The sequence below is a fragment of the Acinonyx jubatus genome, chromosome B1 (genome assembly GCF_027475565.1).
Source record: "Acinonyx jubatus isolate Ajub_Pintada_27869175 chromosome B1, VMU_Ajub_asm_v1.0, whole genome shotgun sequence".
Taxonomy (NCBI): Eukaryota; Metazoa; Chordata; class Mammalia; order Carnivora; family Felidae; genus Acinonyx; species Acinonyx jubatus.
Genome location: NC_069382.1, coordinates 21,697,327 through 21,716,043, shown reverse-complemented (window position 1 = coordinate 21,716,043; position 18,717 = coordinate 21,697,327). Strand labels below are relative to the sequence as shown.

The 18,717-nt window shown below is 39.8% G+C and overlaps 1 protein-coding gene across 1 annotated transcript in view; it reads right to left on the bottom strand.

Moving 5' to 3' along the window:
* Window positions 1–13,554: 13,554 nt before the first annotated feature.
* MSR1 (macrophage scavenger receptor 1) overlaps window positions 13,555–18,717 on the bottom strand; it is an 82,234-nt gene continuing 77,071 nt past the window's right edge. The window contains exon 10 of the mRNA XM_015085327.3: window positions 13,555–15,547. Within this exon, the coding sequence (XP_014940813.1) occupies window positions 15,414–15,547 (134 nt within the window). The 3' untranslated portion in view covers window positions 13,555–15,413. The remainder of the gene's footprint in view (window positions 15,548–18,717) is intronic.

Here is an 18,717-nt window from a genome sequence, read left to right as displayed (position 1 = left end):
TTGTGGCATTATGTCTTTGGCCTTGGGGGCACAGAGCAAGGGTCCTGAAGTGAATCTTCATGAGTCTGGTGGTTTTGAAATGATAAAATCTTAAGTTCTAAAAGCAGATTATTTTAGATGAGTCACAGGCTTATTTCCAGGAGCAAGCATTATTTGGAGCAAGCTAACTTACTTTGTTTGTTCCCAATATCATTTACAGGGTTATTGTTAATGTAGCTCACTTTTATTTAACTGTAGGGCAGGAAAGTATTGCTTAACTCAGTGTGATGGGATTGAGTCTAAATTCTCACAAGTTTTTAAAAGTCACTTTATCTGTCCGTTGATTTTTTTTCCCCCCAATACTACAATGAACCATTCTGTGATACTCTTTTCTAAAAGATTAAAACCTGAGCCTGGAGCCTGTTTCAGATTCTGTGTCTCCCTCTCTCTCTGCGCCTCCCCCGTTCATGCTCTGTCTCTCTCTGTCTCAAAAATAAATAAACGTTAAAAAAAAATTAAAAAAAAAAAAGATTAAAACCTGAAAGTCTAATGGATGGTTATAAGGAATGTGTGTTTTAAAATTTATTCAGTAATGAAAGTTTGCTCTAAAAATATTGTTATAACTCCAATTCCCACTGGAATTATGAGAATTGTCTTTTCTCCACCCTTACCAGTATTTGCAACTATTAGACTTTTTAAAATTTCCCCAACGTTCAGTGGTATTTTATTGTGGGTTAATTTGTTTCCTTAGTTACCATTTGGTTTGCTCTCTGTCGTATCTTCAGTCTACTTTCTGAGTCCTTTGTTTTCTTCCATACTGACTTTACATGTGCTGTAGTTCTATGGAGACCAATGATTTATTGTCTTATATACACACACACACACACATATATATATATATACACACATATATGTGTATATATATATAATCCCATATTTTTTAATGCAGTAAAATGTATCCATCTCTTCATTATAATTTATATTTTTTGTCTCACTCAAGGAGTATTTACCTACAAGGAAGTTATAAAGGTAATCTGTCTGCATTATTTTTTTTCTTTGCCTTTTTACAGGTTGGCTTTAACATTTCAAACTTTAATTGACCAGGATTCAATTTTTGTGTTTAGTATAAATCACCAACTGATTTCAATTTTTGTTCCCATATATAGATGACTAATTTTCTCAGCCTAATAATTAAGAACATCTTCTCCAACTTTCTATCATATATAAAGCTTCCATTTATGTGCTGGTCTACTCCAGGCTCTAAATTCGATTCCACTGTTCTATTTGTCTATTCCAGAACCATTACTAACCTTTCTTCATTAGTATAGTGCTATGATACTTTGATATTTGGAGAAACAAATGATTCCACCCATTCTTTGGTCTTTAAGGGTGTCTGTTCCTTTTATTTTTCTCTTCCATGCAATTTTGGAGTCAGCCTAAGTTCTACAAAAATAAAAACCAACAAGAAACAGCTTTTAAAATCCTGTTGCCATTTGAATTGGAATTATGTGACCCTAGATTAATCTGGGAAGATTTGAGATTTCTGTGTGAAATCCAATCTCTCTATTCATCAAGATGAAATCTCTTGCTACTTTTTTGTGGCTTTATGTTGTAGTGACCGTGAACATGCACTTCTCTACTCTCTTAGTGTCTACTAGAGGACGTAGTTGATCGAGGAAGGCCCCAGTTGCTACCCCTCTGGATCTAGCACCATGTTTGGGAAGGTGATGTTGCACTTGCCCCAGGTTGCTCCTAGCTGATGACTGAGCACTGCAGTGTCCTAATGCGGTCCTTAATTCAGGTCTCCTCTGATGGGTTTCTTTGGCTCAGGGACTCCCCAGTGGCCTGGAAGAAACTTTATTAAAACTGCTTTGTGATCTGAGACTATTCCTACCCAACCCTTGTTCCTTCCGCTTTCCCTCCACAGGTATCAGCCCCTCAATACAGTCTACAGCTCTCCTACTTTCTTTCTCCCTTATGCCTTAGACATTTTCCTCATCTATTTCACTGCAATTGTATCTTGACATCTGCCTCTTAGAGCACCCAAAACAAAACAAAAACAACACCTTTCAAATTTTCTTCCAAAGTTATCAGATTTTTATGAGATTTTTGATAAATATTTAAGGTTAAGATTGCTATTGGAGGAGAGAGGTTGAACACAGGGACTAGGATATATTTTTGTGTACTTGCCTAATTCATGCCATTCCATACCCAAAAGGTGTGAAAAGAAGCAGAAAGAAAGAATTTCATAACCATGCTAGGCCAGAGTCCCTGAGGATACACTGAAGTGGGAGCACACTGGCCATCTTCCACCATCCTCGTTTAGCTAAGATTTAAGTTGTGGGGAAATAAAGGGCCAAGAGCAGGATTCCTGAGTCCTGCCTCCAGAAGGAAGCTAAGGAACAAGCAGACCAAGAATCACACACCAGCGGAGCTCAGGAATGGCATACAAACCTGGTTCTGTAAACCTGGAATCGAACCTCTAGAGTTCGAGTACTGGTCTCTTGGCCTTTCAACATTTCAGCCTCTGTTTGGGGATGCCATCATATGCAGACAGGTCCAGAGGATCCTCTGGACTCTGTCTCTGAAATTCTGGAGACGGCACTACAGCAATATCTATCTGTCTAGACAAGGAACTATTGCAGGAAATACAACCTAGGAGAAATCGCCTAGCAACTGACCTCTAAGTAAGGAAGACCCTTATCTAAGGACTTAGTAGAGAATTATTGGAGGAGTTTGCTCATCCATCTATAAAGGAAGTCAAGAATGAGTAACCTTCTCTTTTTGCTGACCCAACAGCCTTTCGTTTGAATACCAATCTAACCTTGAGACAGACTCTTCGGGAACAACCCCCAGGCAGAAGAATAGAAAATCTCTTAGAATACGGCTGCTGCTGTGGTTAGGTTAGGCTGGGACACAGCAACACTACCAGCAACTCAGCTCCTGTAGGGTACTGTGCTTACAATCTTCACAGCAGGGCTCAGCGGCTCATGGTTGCCAAGGCAGAATGCTAGGACTCCAATTGCTCACCACCGTCGGGTTCTGCCCTACCTCTGCAGGCTCCTGGGTGGCCCCGAGTCATTTATTTCATTCCACTGTTAACAGCAGTTTCAGTCTTAGCAGCCCCTATTCTCTCACAACCCCCCACCCCTGCCCCCTTTTCCTGCTTCACCTTTGGTCTGGAAGCCTCAATTCTATTTCTGACCAAATATGCTGACCAACTAGTCTGCTCTCCCAAGCCCTGAACCACGCTATAGCACACAACACTTAGTGAAACATCCAATGAGGCCGAAGATAACCATGGTTCTTTATAATTATTATGACATCACTCTGAGAGATAAGACCAGTGAGTTTAAGGAAGGTTGAGTCATTCGCCTAAGTCTACACAGGTTGCAAACCCATGAAATGAAGAGTCGGGATTTGAACCTAGGCTTCCTGCACTTCAGATTCTGTGTTCCTTCCATTGCGCCTTTTAACTTAGCTTAACTTAACCTGAATGGTATGCCTTTTAAGGCTCATCCATCCAATGCATCATTTCAGGTATCTGCATACAAAGTGTGTTCCTGAACCTTGACAAGCTTGCTCAGCCAGGCCCACCCTGGATCCCAAGCTGCCATGGCTGGAATGGCGGTGTCACCTCTCACCTTCTCCTACTACTCTACCTTCCTGATAAATCCTGATAAATTGCAAATTCTGAGAAATCATCAGTTTTCTCTTTTACATTTCTATTTATTTCAAGTTTCATCTATCCATTTCCATTCTATGAAAGCTATTGATTCCAAGTTGCCACCATTATTATTTGAGAGCATACTCAGCTATAGAACAAGTTGCGTAACTAAGCTGTTATATTTATTTATTCTAGTTGTCTACTATTTAAGTTGTAAATTGTTGTCCATAGGCTTTAATTTGTTAAAATGTGTGGTGAGGAGTCACAAAACGTTCAGAGAGCCCAGTTAATCTGCCCTGGCAGCAACACTCAGGGAAGGTTATGCCTCCTCAGCTAAGCAGACGCTTAAGTCATTTAAAGACTTATCTTAAAGTTCAAAAATGAAATTATTACTGCATAGAGACATTAATGCAGTGCTTAGATAAAGGGTATGATAGGAAAGCAATGAGTGATACTTTATATGAACAAATACCTTTTTATGGTCTATTAGCAATTCTGTGCTTGAACTAGTAGTTATTCACATTATCTTGTAAATGGAGCATTGTCCAGAAGCACCGGACTGTAGTATTATGTATTACATTACCCGTAGAATGAAGTGATAAAAGAGTTGAACTACTTTCAAATGATAGCTGGAGAGATACTGCAGGATCAATGAGTTTGGTGCGTGAGAGTGATGGGGGCCAGTTAAATAGAGTTCCGTCCCTTTTGAATGCTGACTGGGGTAAAGAAGATGGATATTCCATTGGAGTCCAAATAATAAGTGACAATACCGTAAATCAGGGCACAAGAGGTTGTAGTTTTCATGGTCTCTTTTGATACAAGCAAGGGTGCATTCACATTTACTGGACCAGGGGCCCCAGCTGGAGTGAAACAGAGAGGTTGCTGGCAGGGACTAAGTGGCATCATACACCCCCCTGCAAGGTCCCAGGAAGCCTTTGTACCAGGATTCTGGCTGCTCTCCTAATTTGACATCACACCTGCTTGATGGACATGGGGTTTCTAATGTGTGTTCAGTCTTATTTCAAGAGCTACCCAGGCCGAGTCATTAAGCCACAGAGCCCATTTATTTGCTAAAGCCTTCAGCAGATTATGAATGATGAACTCCTACGTGTGTAGCTATGCTGATTGTTTCTGTCCGTTCTTTCTGTTCAACAGTTTTATTTTACTCATCTTTGTTTTCCTCATAGAACCCAGATAAATGCTTGCCTATTTTGAGTTTTTAGTAAATGTATGGTGGTGTTTGCTCTTCAAAACTCAACTCTAAGATTTGCAGCTCATAACAGATCTTCTCAGAGAGGGTAACTCTATTGGGTGAATGTTTGTCCATAGGTTTAAAAAAAATTAAGACTCCTTGGTCAGGGACAGAGTGGGGAAAAATGAAATAAAATCATCTGAGATGCACAAAAATTAATAGGCATCGGGCTGTACATTAGAGCCTTAGAGGAAAGAGAAAGATGTAGGTATTTGAGAAGCAAAGGGGAAGTCAGGTCAACCAAGGAGACGTTCCCAGTGGTTGGGAGCGTCAACAACAGGGGTATTTAATATTGGGTTCTGAGTTTTTGATGTTACTGGGAAGCTCATGTGTTTCAATTCTCAGGCTTTGTGTTTGTGATATTTGGGAAATGATGGAATTCATATGGTGTCCATAATGAGGCAATGAAGGAAAAGGTACTCTTGGAACACGAAGATGAATCCTAAATTTAATGAACACAGAGAAAGCAGGAATGGGAACTCTGGGTCGAACAGGCCAAACATTAGTGCTGATTGTTCACACCAGTAAAAGTCCTGGAGAGACTAGGAGGGACAGACCTCGGTATCCCTCTGCTGGTAGAGAGGGAAATCAATCCATTTACTGTAAATTTAAAGCATTTAATTTTGAAAGACTTCCCAGTTCCAAGAACAGCAGAGCAAAAAGAAACTCTCTACATGCTGTATCTTCCTGCTTTGTAATTTAATATGGATCTGGCATGAAAATAATATATATCGCGATCATCAAGAACTTATCACCATAAAAACACATTTATCAATCCTTCAAAATGACGAATTCCTTAAATCAGCATCCTATGTACCTTCATATCATACAAGTGTACTTTTTAAGAGTCTAGACGAGGGAAGCCAGAATTTCAACGCCAAGCATTAAAGTGGGTGTACAGAACGTTGTCCACCGACCTTGTTATTGAAGGTTTTCATAAAGTCCCTTTCAGTATTTTGATGTTCAGAAACCCTTCTTTCTAATGATTTTGTACGTTATACCAACCTTTAAAAATTACCCTCCACCGCTCGCTCTCACATGATTTTAGGGATTTTAAACAGGAGTCTAGAAGTACTTTTATCATCTGCATATATACACACACGAGAAACTCGATGCCCCTGGGCTGATGTTTGCGGAGTTTAACCCCTGTGTGATTTTAAACTCAGGTCTGACCAGAAGGCCTGACCAACAGGAGGTTCTGGTAAGAGAGAGAGGAGTCCAGCCATCACGGTCAGTGCCCAAAATTCTTTCCCTAAAACCTTCCACACAAAACTGCACCTTTAATACGTCAAGGTGGGCCTTGCTTCAGCCTTTTAAAAAATATATGGAAATGAACGCAGCGCCTCTCTTCCTAAAGAGGGCAGCACCTGGTAATGTCGTAACATGAATCATACAATAAAGCAAGGTAAGGACGCCACAGTGATTCATCATAACCACTAAGAAACTCATATTATCATATATTAAAAATTTATCCTATACACCTAATTCTATACTCAGAATTATACCAAGCTGGACTCAGTCCTTGAGTATGAAATAGAAACAAATTTTCTTTGCCTCCCTCTCACCTTCTCTTCCTGGACGCTAGGCTGTGCAACTTGTACAGATTTTTGTATCAGATTCTAATTTTATCACAACAGTGACGCTGAAGTAGAAGGGGTAAATATATTATTTTGAAGATGAAAAAAATGCTAAGCATGGAAAGGGTCATTGGCTTACTTTCATGCTAATTCATCACCAGGGCCATCGGGAGGCTTCAATCTGGATGTAGTGAGCTACATCTATAGAGCAACAGAGGGGACTATCAGTTTCACCTTAAACGAGCCCATAATTGAGTTTAACGGATGCCTCGTATTATGTACCACCAGTCCCCTCAAGCCTCAAGATAACCAGCTTTTCTTCTAGCCACGATCATCGTTAGATATTACTTCCCTTTCCACGACTTTACAGGGGTTCCCAGATGACTCTTAAATCCAATTAAAATCTCCTGAGTTGGAGTTTTTGTTCTTGGAGGGATTGATTTGTTTGTTTGCAGCTCTTCGTGTTCAGCTCAGGTTGTTCAGGTTCTATCCTTCTGTGGCCCTAATAAAATCCCCTCTGTGGCAAACCACATTTTCCCCCCCTTAGATCATAACCACTTCCTAAGAAGGGCTCAAGTCGCTTCCCTTTTGCTTTCTCGTTTCCTACCGCTCTGTAACTTTCCACAGCCTGTCCGGGTGAGCATGTGCTGTGTCAGACGCTGGCTGACCGACAATGAGTAAGTGCTTTGGATTAAGACTTTGGCAGGCATTCTTGAGGACTGGCCAGTTTGAGTCTAACAGCTTTTAAATTAAACCCCAAGCCTTTTCTGGAGCGAGAGGGGAAAGGAAGGAAAGGGGAGATGGGAGAGAACTATGTAAAGAGAGAAAACTACTCAGGAAAGGGATCAAATCTTTGGAAGGCAGAAGAAGCAGATTCATCTGGGAGTATTTTGGCCAAGGCTTCTTGATCTGGGATTTCTGCTGGGTTTCCACATAGGATCAGTCTCTGTGAAAATTCCTCCTTCTTTCCCTTCTCTTTCTCAGAGCTTCTGTGGATGTCAAGAGCTCAGTGTCTACACCAAAGCCAAAGTCCCCCCCAGGCGGCTTTGGAAAGTCCCTTGTTTTATGTGTTTTTCAGTTTATAAGATAATTCCTTCACTAAGTTAGACACAGCTGATTCACCCAGCATTTTTTCCTCCCTAGAGATCTGAGTCAATGAAAAGTTCTAGATACCCAGTAAACCCTCTGTTTTATTTACAGGGCATTATCACAATTTTAACCCTAACGAAGCTATGATGTGTGGAGGTCTCAGAGCCACATCAAAATAAAAAGGGAACAGCCTAGGTAACAAAACCAACTTCAAAATAATTCCATTTCTTTACTTTTTTTTTTTTTAACCTTGTCAAATGTGGGGAGGCTAATAAATATGAGGACTGCCTGAAAATGCCTTACTTCTGACCTGTCAGGAATTCATGCTGTCATCTGGTCCTCACACGCACATCCGGAGGGTAACAAGATCACGGATAAGCATTCCCACTTTCCGTGCTAGGGTTTCAGGACCAGAGGCTGACTTCCCTAGAGAACGTGCTGCCAGCACGAGGCAGAGCCCGGACAGAAATGGAGGTCTTCCCCTCCTGCCCGCTACACTGACTACATCCCACGGCTTCCCAGAAACCTTCGTTCCTGAAATGACACAGCCGTCCTTGTTCACCGAGAAGGCACTTGACCAATAATACTCAACTGTTTAAGTTCGTCTCTACGAGAACATAAGCCACAGAGAATGTGATGTCTTTGTGCTTTATCTTAATGTGATGCAACTTTTCCCCCTATCAAAGGAAACGATACCGTAATTCTATTTTAAAATGAAAAACACAACAATAAGAAATGCTTTTCTGTGGTCGTTATGTGAATGAGCATAGGTCAAGTTGACGGGTGGATTGCTGCCCCAAACATAATTTGAGCGCCCAGTCACTGGTAAAAAATTTTAGGATAAAGTTGTTCCTTTCAATTTCTCGATTCCCTTCCTACCGCAATGTGGAGTGAAAGTGTTTTTGAGCAGGAATTCAATTTAGAATTTGAGCACTAAGATAAAAATAATTGTCTGATGCTACAGCTGCACAGCCTTTTTTTTTTTCCAACTCATTTGTTACCTTGTTTCTTTAGCATAAGATGTGTAAAAATACCAGAAACCACTTACCTTCTCATTCAAATTTTTCAGCATATAATGAAGAGATGATTAACGGATTTGCTGTTCCTCAGATCTCTCTCGTTCTCTCTCTCCTTCCTTCCTTCTTTTCTCTTTTTTGGTTCGGAACTTTCTCAGGTTATCCTTTTTATCCGGCAATCACTCTGGCAGCTGACTTGGATACAGGATTCATTAGCTTTCTAAAAGATAGGCCTGATTTCCCTAACAGGTGCTTATTCAGAATAGTAGCTCTTCTGTTTTCTGTATCATTCTGCCATAGAACCCTCAGAATGGGACGATTCTATGCAATTTAACAAAATAAAATAAATGAACAACTTACATCAGTCATCTTATCAGTCTTTTTAGAGTGATGTTCCAAGCATGAGGCATCAAAGATTTGTTTTTTGTTTTTTGTTTTTTTTTAATTGCAATGTTTTACAGGTTTGGTTGAAATTAGTTGGCCCTAGGGAGGTTCATGATGGATGATTAACAAATACAGTTCAGTCTTGTTTTTCTCCCTAACCTAAAATTTAAAAGCATGCAATCCTAAAGTTTTTTATTCAGGAAACCCCAAAGAGCTTAAGGGTCACAACTGAATTTCAGAGTTATTGAAATAATGTAGTAAATACCCTTTTACAAATTCTTGGCACAGTCGACATTTTTGTAGAAAAACACACAGCACAAAGGTTTGATACTTTACCTGTTAAAACCTGGGTTCATGTATTTTACTCTCAGAGAGACGTTGCCTTCAGAGAGCACAGTTCAATAGCCAAAGTAACTAAAAATAGTTCCATCGTTTAGTTGTCTGCTTTATAAATTGGAAGAGACTAGGGGCACCTGGGTGGCTCAGTCGGTTGGACGTCTGACTTCGGCTCAGGTCATGATCTCACAGCTCGTGAGTTCGAGCCCCGCGTCGGGCTCTGTGCTGACAGCTCAGAACCTGGAGTCTGCTTCAGATTCTGTGTCTCCCTCTCTCTCTACTCCACCCCCGCTTACACTCTGTCTCTCTCTCTCAAAAATAAATAAACATTAAAAAAATTAATATAAACTGGAAGAGACTCTAAATATCAAGGTCACAACTGCAATTATTAAAGGCCCTACATTCTTCTGTTCATTTTTCTGCCCAAGGCCAATGTCTCAAAATCCAGAGCTAACTCTTCCTGTTTTCCCTTGAAGAGATGTGACCTTCTGCACCGGGGGATTCAGGGGTTGCTGGTTAAGTAGGCTATGCCAGTCTACCGTTTTTGTGCCTGGTGCCATGACATCTGAGGTCAGCAGCATCAGCATTTTCCAAGGGAAGTTGGACAGGAGCGGAAAGAATGCAAGGAGAAAATGAAACCATGTGGGTGAGCTGGAAACTTCATGTTTCTGGCTGCCTGCAACTTGATGATCCAGGGGGCCTGCTGGAGAAGGTGATGAGTTCATCATGGAGTTCATGTATCCGGCTCAGGAGTGAGGGGATCTGAGGGAGGCTCCTGAAGGATCTTAGGAGCTACGGTTCTGCTGTCCTGCAAATCTCGTAAGCTGGCAGAGCAGTGACGATTGGTATAGACTTGGAACGGGCCCTGCTGTCACTGCAGTGACTTTTGGCACATAAAAAGAACAGTGGGAGCGCCTGCGTGGCTCAGGAGGTTAAGCATCCGACTTGAATTTGGCTCAGGTCATGACCTCGAGGTTCATGAGTATGCGATTCATGTCGGGCTCCATGCTGACAGCGTGGAGCCTGCTTGGGATTCTCGCTCTCCCTGTCTCTCTGCCCCTCCCCTGCTCTTTCTCTTTCAAAATAAATAAACTCTAAAAACAAAAACGAAGAAATATGTGTCTCCTGCTAAACTCCCATTCAAAATGTCTTTTGAGGTCCATGATAAATCAATGCAGGGAAGTGAATTCTGGAAAATGTAGTTCTAGTATAGAACTACGACTCTCTCCTCTCTCTCCCTGTATATATATTTCTGGGATTTTTTAGTGCATATTTTGGTCCATAGGATGGTATCCCACAGATACCTCAGGCTCTTCTTTCTTTTCCCCATTTTTTTTTTCTTCCTGCTTCTCAGATTCAATAGTTTTGATTGCCCGATCTTCAAGCTGGCTGGTTGTTTCCTCTGCTTGTTCAGAGCTGCTGCTAAACTCTTCTACTGAATATTTTTGCTTTAGTAATTTAGGAGCTTTTTAGATCCAACATTTCGGTTTGGCTGTTTTTTCTCATTTTGTAATTTCCATCTTTTAATTGATATTCTCATTTTAATACAGTATTTCTGATTGCCTTTAGTTGTCTTTTGTCTTTTTTTAAATCATATTTAAGCAGTTGTTTTAAGGTCTTTGTTGAGTACGTCCAACATCCAGACTTCTCAGGGACCCTTTCTGTCCACTGATTTTGCTCCTTAGTGGGTTACTTCCCTGTTTCTTCTTATGCCTTGTCATTTTGGGTTGTTGTTGAACACTGGACCTTTGAATATCGTAATGTGGTGACTCTGAAAAGCAGATTCTCCCCCTTCCCTATGGTTTGCTCTGTTTGTATTTCTTGAAGGCTGTGGTAGTCTATTTGTTTAGTTACTTCCCTGAACTAATTCTGCAGAGACTGCATCCCTTGTTGTGTGTGGTCACTGAAGTCTCTGTTCCTTAGCTTGTGTTTCATTAGTGTTTTTGAATGCTAGTAACTGGCAACCCCCAAATCCCCATAACCAACCAAACAAACAAACACACAAAACAGCAACAATAACAACAACAAAAGCTACCTCTCTGGTCTTGGCAGATGTGCATACATCTTGCCTTGGGCATGGACACAGTTTTCTACATTTCTCTGCATACGTGGCTTTTTAAAAAATGTCCATGGAAACACTTTCTGGCTTTCCTTAGCAGGCTTTATGCAGTTTATTGTATGTTTCAACTGTAACTTTTGGTGCCCGGCCCCTAAGGGGTGTTAAGTTTGCAGAGTTTTCAAGCAAGGCATGCTGCTTCTCCAGCTTGTTTCAAGCGAGGCACAGCAGAGACGAACGCTGGCATTAGTCCTTCAGGAACAACTCAGACGAGTTAGAACTGACATACACAATCATTTGCGGAGAAGGTTTGCCCTGCGTCTTTGGAATCGGGGACCAGGGCCCCAAACTCAGAATGTAGGCTGTGGTAGTCCGAAGTCCAAATCCAAGGGTGGGTAGGACAAGGGTGAGTAGAAATGTTCCAAAACTTCCCTGCTGTTTGGAAGTTGCCTTTCTCTTGACTCTGCATTTGCTTAGTTGCTGTAAAATCTTGACTGTGTTCCAGAGTCCTGATGAGGTTGGTTCTGACAGTTTGTACTTGTTTTTCAATGTTTCTGTGGGGAATGAGCTCGTGGAGTCACTGTTCTACCATTTTGCTGACGTCATGCTCCCTCATTTTTCTTTTTGATTAAGTAAATATTCTAAATAATAACCTATACCTAAAACAGGTCTTTTGTTAAGAGATATTAGAAGCATAAAAATAACTTTTGTAAATGACATAACTAAACTCCTAAATCTAGAGTACCCTGTAAAACAAAAGAGCTGATAAATACCAGATGGGAATAGTGTTGTGATGTGACAAGAAGACTGATTCGATTAAACAAAACCACTTAAAAATATGGTACCTAACGTTCACTAAAGAAAAAAATAGAGTTAAAATGTCAGGCTATGCTGTGGTTATATGCCTGATAGAAAGCTATATCTAGTGCCAAACAGCGATTCCTAAAATTCCTATATTCCATTCCAAGGTGTTAAAAAATATCTCAACATAAAAATCTCCTAATTGAACTTTCTCTGGAAACACTGTTAATGGTCTACCTGATAACCATTCACTTCTTCCCCCTCTCTGCCAGAACAGGGATTTCATTTAGTTAACATGGGCCCCTGAGCTTTCATGAACCTTAAGCTTTTCCAACTCTGGAGAATGAATAATTCTTTTTTTTTTTTTAATTTTTTTTAATCTTTATTTATTTTTGAGAGAGAGAGAGACACAGTGTGACCAGGGGAGGAACAGAGAGGGAGACACAGAATCCAAAGCAGGCTCCAGGCTCCAAGCTGTCAGCACAGAGCCCGACGCGGGGCTCGAACTCACGAACTATGAGATCATGACCTGAGCCGAAGTCGGAGGCTCGGACGCTCAACCGACTGAGCCACCCAGGTGCCCCCATGAATAATTCTTATTATGCAAATCCAATGATGCTAAGTTTGTATCTCTTGTCAGTGACTGGCTTAGATAGAAGTATAAATGCAATCCTCAGTGCACATAAATTACTGAGGTTTCAAATATTCCATTCCCCCTTAATCACAAATATTACTATATTATTTGTGACAGATATATGCCTTAATCAAATCTTTTGAATACAGATTATCATAGTTCATAAGGTTTTTCAAAACTGGGGGCTTTTACTTGAAATTATTCAGGTAACTGAGGTAAAATATATTTGGTTCTCAAATATCAACCAGTATTCCTATTTTCTACCTCCCTTTCTGTTTCTTCCTTAATTTTTTTTTTTTTTAATTAATTCACACTGCACTTATTTTGATGCTAGATGGCTAGTCAAGTAGGATGCAATGATTCTGGTCAGGTGTTCTTTCTTTTTCTTTCTTCCTTTCTTCCTTCCTTCTTTCCTCCCTCCCTCCCCTCCCCCCTCCCTCTCTTCTTCCCTCCCTTCCTCCCTCCCTCCCTTCCTTCCTTCACCAAATCACAAAGTACTGCTTCTTGAAGGAGATAATGCAATTTAGCATTCCAAAGTAAAACTCCCAAATATATTGGCACAATTAAGCCCATTGCTAGACTGGACGGAGTGTAATGGATTACCTCAATTACAAAAAGGCCTTTCTTGGTTTTCAAGAAACAAATGTCTATACCTCCATGGAAAATAAGTATCCATACAGTCGACATCAGTACAGCACACACACCCATAGGCACTGATCTCATACATCTCATATAGGCTGATATGCAAAGGATTCTTTTTTTAAAAATAAGTTTATTTATTTTGAGAGCAAGAGACAAAGTGAGGGGGAGGGTGCAGAGAGAGGAGACAGAGAATCCCAAGCAGACCTCATGCTGTCAGTGCAAAGCCCAATGTGGAGCTCGATCAAACGAACCACGAGATTGTGACCTGAGCCGAAATCAAGCATCCAAAATTGGATGCTAAACTGCCTGAGCCACCCATGTGCCCCAAGGATTCTTTTTCATACCATCTTGTTTGCCCTATGAGGGAAATACGGTGCAGTTGAGCACAAGGAATTAATAACCAGATGAATGCAGAGCGAGGCTCTAGAGACAGTCTGTCTACCTTGGGAATCCATTCTCTTAGTCACAATTACACTGGAGAAAATCATCCTATGTTTAACAAGCAGAAGGACATAACGTGGTAAAAGGCCATTTTCAACAGGCCATTTCCAACAGTTCCATTTCCAAGACAACATTTTTGCCTTTGCAAGTGAGAAGTAGGGAATCTACTACGTGGTTACCATTTGTGAAGTGAGACTTCAGGATGTGAAAAAATACATAAGCCCTTTTTTGCTTATCACCATTACAGAGGGAATGGGAGAGCCATTCCGTAGTAGTACCACTATCTAATCATGTGTCCCTCTGGGTTGGGCTTAGGAAACTTGAAAGAGTATGTTCTTCTCAGGGCTTGATTAGATTTGGCTTGGCTTCGATAGCAGTCACTGGTCTTTCTGGCTCTGTACTTAGTAGGGTACAGGCCCTGGGTTCCTGGTGGCCTTTCACACTCTAAGACAGACTAGACCTGCATAGACAGACCTGGTGATAGACTACTAGTTAGGGTCACTGACCCTTTAGGGCTGAAGATCTCTCTCTTTATCTCTCTGTCTTACCTCTCTTTTGCTGGTTGTAATCATTGAGGGACTTCATGAAAGATTCCAAAGAAGGGTGGCTGAAACTTGCTTCTGTGCTCAAGACATGTGCATGCCATTATTTAAAATAGAATGATTGCATGTATTTACATTTCAAACACAGTGTCTTAGAATTATAACAACTATTCAACTTAATTTAAAATGCATAAAAAACTGAGCTCCATGTTGAAAACGACATGTTTGATCCACCAGTTATCAACACACATATAGTGATGGCAGTCTGTACCTTCTCTCAGATGCTCTGCTTTTAACTAATTTATGGTTCAGACAAAGTAACAAATAAAAAGTAAAACTGTCAATACATGAACACGTAAAATAATCGTGTTGTTTTTCTTTATCATCATATTAGTGACCTGTATTGACCTGTAAATCTCCTGATAAGTTTTTCATCATGGCCAAAGTATGTCACGAACATTGCTATCTAACAGCCAAGTTATTGCACATTCAGAGAATTTGATGGCCGGGTAAAATTTTTCCTCAACAAACGTGTATGGTTAGAGATTTTGCGAACTCGGCACAAAAAACCTCTTCCCAATCCTCTCATTATTAAGACAGTAATTTAATTAAAATCAACTCAAAAGATTACAGAGAAGACAAAAATGACAAAACTTGTCATCTTGTGAAGGTGTCAGCTGAGGTCAATGATTGGAAGGTGTTTCCATTATCATTGGCATTTATAATCCAGAAGCCTTAGACTTTAATCCGTTCCTTTTGATGCATGTCATTATGTTAGAAATTCCATTTAAAAACCTAAAGAAGTTGAAATGGTTTAAATATAGACATATAGGAAGTGTGACGGTGTTCAGTATGTTTAACCAGTGATTTTAAACAATTCCTTTTCTTTAGACAAGATTCCTAATCTCTTAAATATTCACTGGACTGATTTTAATGGAGCAAACTTATAAAATCATTTTGCAACAGTGGTTTCATAAATGTGGAAGAAAACGAAACATTATAAAACGCAAGTGACTCCAGCATCTTCAGAGTGTGAACAGACTCTCGCACCCCACTGTTTAATTTTACATTCTTCGATAGATGATTCTCTCCCAAAACAAAACACTTCATTCAGCCAGATTGGACCGGTACCTGAAGAAACCAGATACAAATGCATCAGTAAACACGGTCTGGGGTTTATGTCTGAATGGGATAAAAACATTAGTTGACCCTCTAACTTAAGACAAAGGGGCTGCTTATTACCTACATCCAAGTGCCGTGCTTTCTATTTCGATTCAAAAATTAATCTGCCCCGGAAAACCTGATATTCTGTCACTGTGTAAACTAGTAAGGGTACAACGTAATAAGACCTATACCAAAGGTATATCCACAGCTCTATGAAATCGTAGATAGAAGAATGATTGGTTTTAACAGATTCATTTTATTTTTAGAAATAAGAAGGGAAATAAGCTTTGCTAATCACAGGTATGTGCAATGACCTGATGGTCTGAGGCCATCTGTATGAGGCATTCTCTGAAACCTTAACAGGTACTGGAGTTCTTTTCTTAGCTTCTGGTGTAATGCTATTTACGTGTGCCTGGCTTACCAAATATATTACCTTTTTTTTTTTTTTTAAATTTACATCCAAATTAGTTAGCATATAGTGCAACAATGATTTCAGGAGTAGATTCCTTAGTGCCCCTACCCATTGAGCCCATCCCCCCTCCCACAACCCCTCAGTAACCCTCTGCTTGTTCTCCATATTTATGAGTCTCTAATGCTTCGCCCCCCTCCCTGTTTTTATATTATTTTTGTTTCCCTTCCCTTATGTTCATCTGTTCTGTCTCTTAAAGTCCTCATATGAGTGAAGTCATAAGATTTTTGTCTTTCTCTGACTAATTTCACTTAGCATAATACCCTCCAGTTCCATCGGCAATCAAAAAGCATATTATCTATTTTTAATTAAACTAAGTATAATACAATCAGCAAAGGGCTTACAAACTATCCCGCAAAAAGACCATGGGTTATTAATTGCAAACACAGACAAACAACAACAAAATGACAGAGCTAATACTCTCTTTATCTTGAACTCTTCCCCAGACACATGAAAGGGTAAAGGGCCATCAGCAGTAGGCTCCCTGGAAGATATTTAACCAACTAAATACACAGACTTCACTGCCACTTCCAAGAGAAGGACATTATTCTATCAATGAATAAGGAAGCAACTGCTTTTTGAAAGGAATCCATGCATGCCAGGAGAACATGATTTGGAAAACAATGTTTAGAAATGTTTTTCTGGTACACTCTAAAGATTTTCTGTGAGTGCCACATATAAAAATTACCCTTTCTTTTACACATAAGGAATGGAACCTTTGAAAGGCTTCTAAATGAAAGATGTGGGGTTTTGTTACATATACATAATGCAAACCTCCTGATGTGTTTTTAAGGACATTTCATGCTATCAAGAAACTGATGATTTAGCAGCTAAATTTCCAGAAACCGCTTAGCAAGTCTGGTGGATGGTAAATAAATATCTTAATACCGTCAGCATAATCAATAATACATTTTCTTCAATTCAGATCAATGTGATGTTGAAAGGTTCTGTTTCGGTCAAAGAGCTATATAAAACATAATTAGAAATCACTTCAGCTTAGAAACAGACCTTGTGACTTATAAAACACGGTATTAAGTGAAGACTTTTTTTTTCAAAGAGGCCTCTATAATGGCATACATAATGACATTACTCTTGCTGATTTTTCAAATATTCTATGAGTTCAATAAATAAAAGTTTATATACATGCTGAGTGATGTGCATAATAATATAGTGGTGTGTGTACATATGAATAAGTTACAAATATTGGGAATTTTGTAACCACTTTGTGGATAACATTTGACCTAACTTAAAAAAAAATGGAGAGAGGTTTTCCACATGTATAAAAGAAGTTATTCCATGGAGTGGGGGCGCAAGGTAATGCTTGATGTATTACAACAGTCACCAGGATCCTGGCATCTAAAACACAAAGTACATTAATGAGGGGAGAGCAATCAAGGGGAAGCCTGTATAGAAAGCCAGGACCATGTTTACAATACTCTGAATTGTATATTGTGAGTCGCCAAAAGAAGTGACATCATTGGGGCACCTAGGTGGCTCAGTGGGTTGAGAGACCGCCTCTTGATTTTGGCTCAGGGTCATATCTCACAGTTGATGGGTTTGAGTCCCGCACCGGAATCTGCACTTAGTGTGGAGTCTGCTTGGGATTCTCTTTCTCTCCCCTCTCTGCCCCTCCCCAACTCACTCTCTCTTTCTCTCTTAAACTTAAAAAAAAAAAAAAAAAAAAAAAAAAATTTAATGATATCATCAGAACTATATTTTAGAAATGTATATCTGCCAGAAATGTAGAAGTTGGATTAAAGAAGAAAGTCTGTAAGCTAGAAGGACAGTTAATAGGATGTGTATGGAGAGATTTTTCTCTGAAGACTTGTGTTTTCATTTACTCTCAGAATTAGATAGGAAATTTTTATTTCCACCTATAAAATAAATTGGGGCATTCTCTTAATCTTTGAATAATTTGTGCCTCTACTAGAAAGATCCAAACATGAGACAAAATTATATTTGGGTTCACGTTCTCAAGGTAATTCAGAACACTGCATTGTTCAGTTCATATAGTAGTAATTAAATCATTCGGGCCCAAACAATATTTCTATTAGAAAAGAAAGGTTCTCCTGGGCTGATCAATTATAAAAGTAGTAACCTGAGAACTCAAGTATATTTTGAAATGTTTGTAACAGTATTGTGCCTGTTTGACTTAAAATTTTAAGGCAGATAAAAAAGAAAAAGATTAGGGGAATATGACCTCAAAATCAGAAACCTTGCCAGGCATACAATTTTGTTCCCAAGGGGCTCTTACAAGGTATAGCCCCATCTTTTTTGTGTTTGTGAGTGTTCGTATGTGTGGGCGTGTCTGCACATGTGTGCCTCCTTGTAAATGTATAAAGTCTATCTAAATTTTTTGGAAGCCCCAAAGGGACTCAAAAATATATGCAAATAATCACAACTGCACAAATCGTGGAGCTCTGCCCATGTCCATGTAGAAGAGAGCCAAAACAGTGGGACATTTCTACATTGTGTCTATTACACATACAGACATTCATAAAGTGTATCAACAAATGTAAGTGAAACTTTTGGGGACAGCATGGGTCTGTCATAACAGGAGCCCAAGAACGGGATGGCTCTATGAGAGTCTCTGTTCCAGGGCACTGTGATGCGTTCACTTCTCATTTTGTAGGTTCAGTCACCGGATTTCGATCTCAGCAGGGCAGAC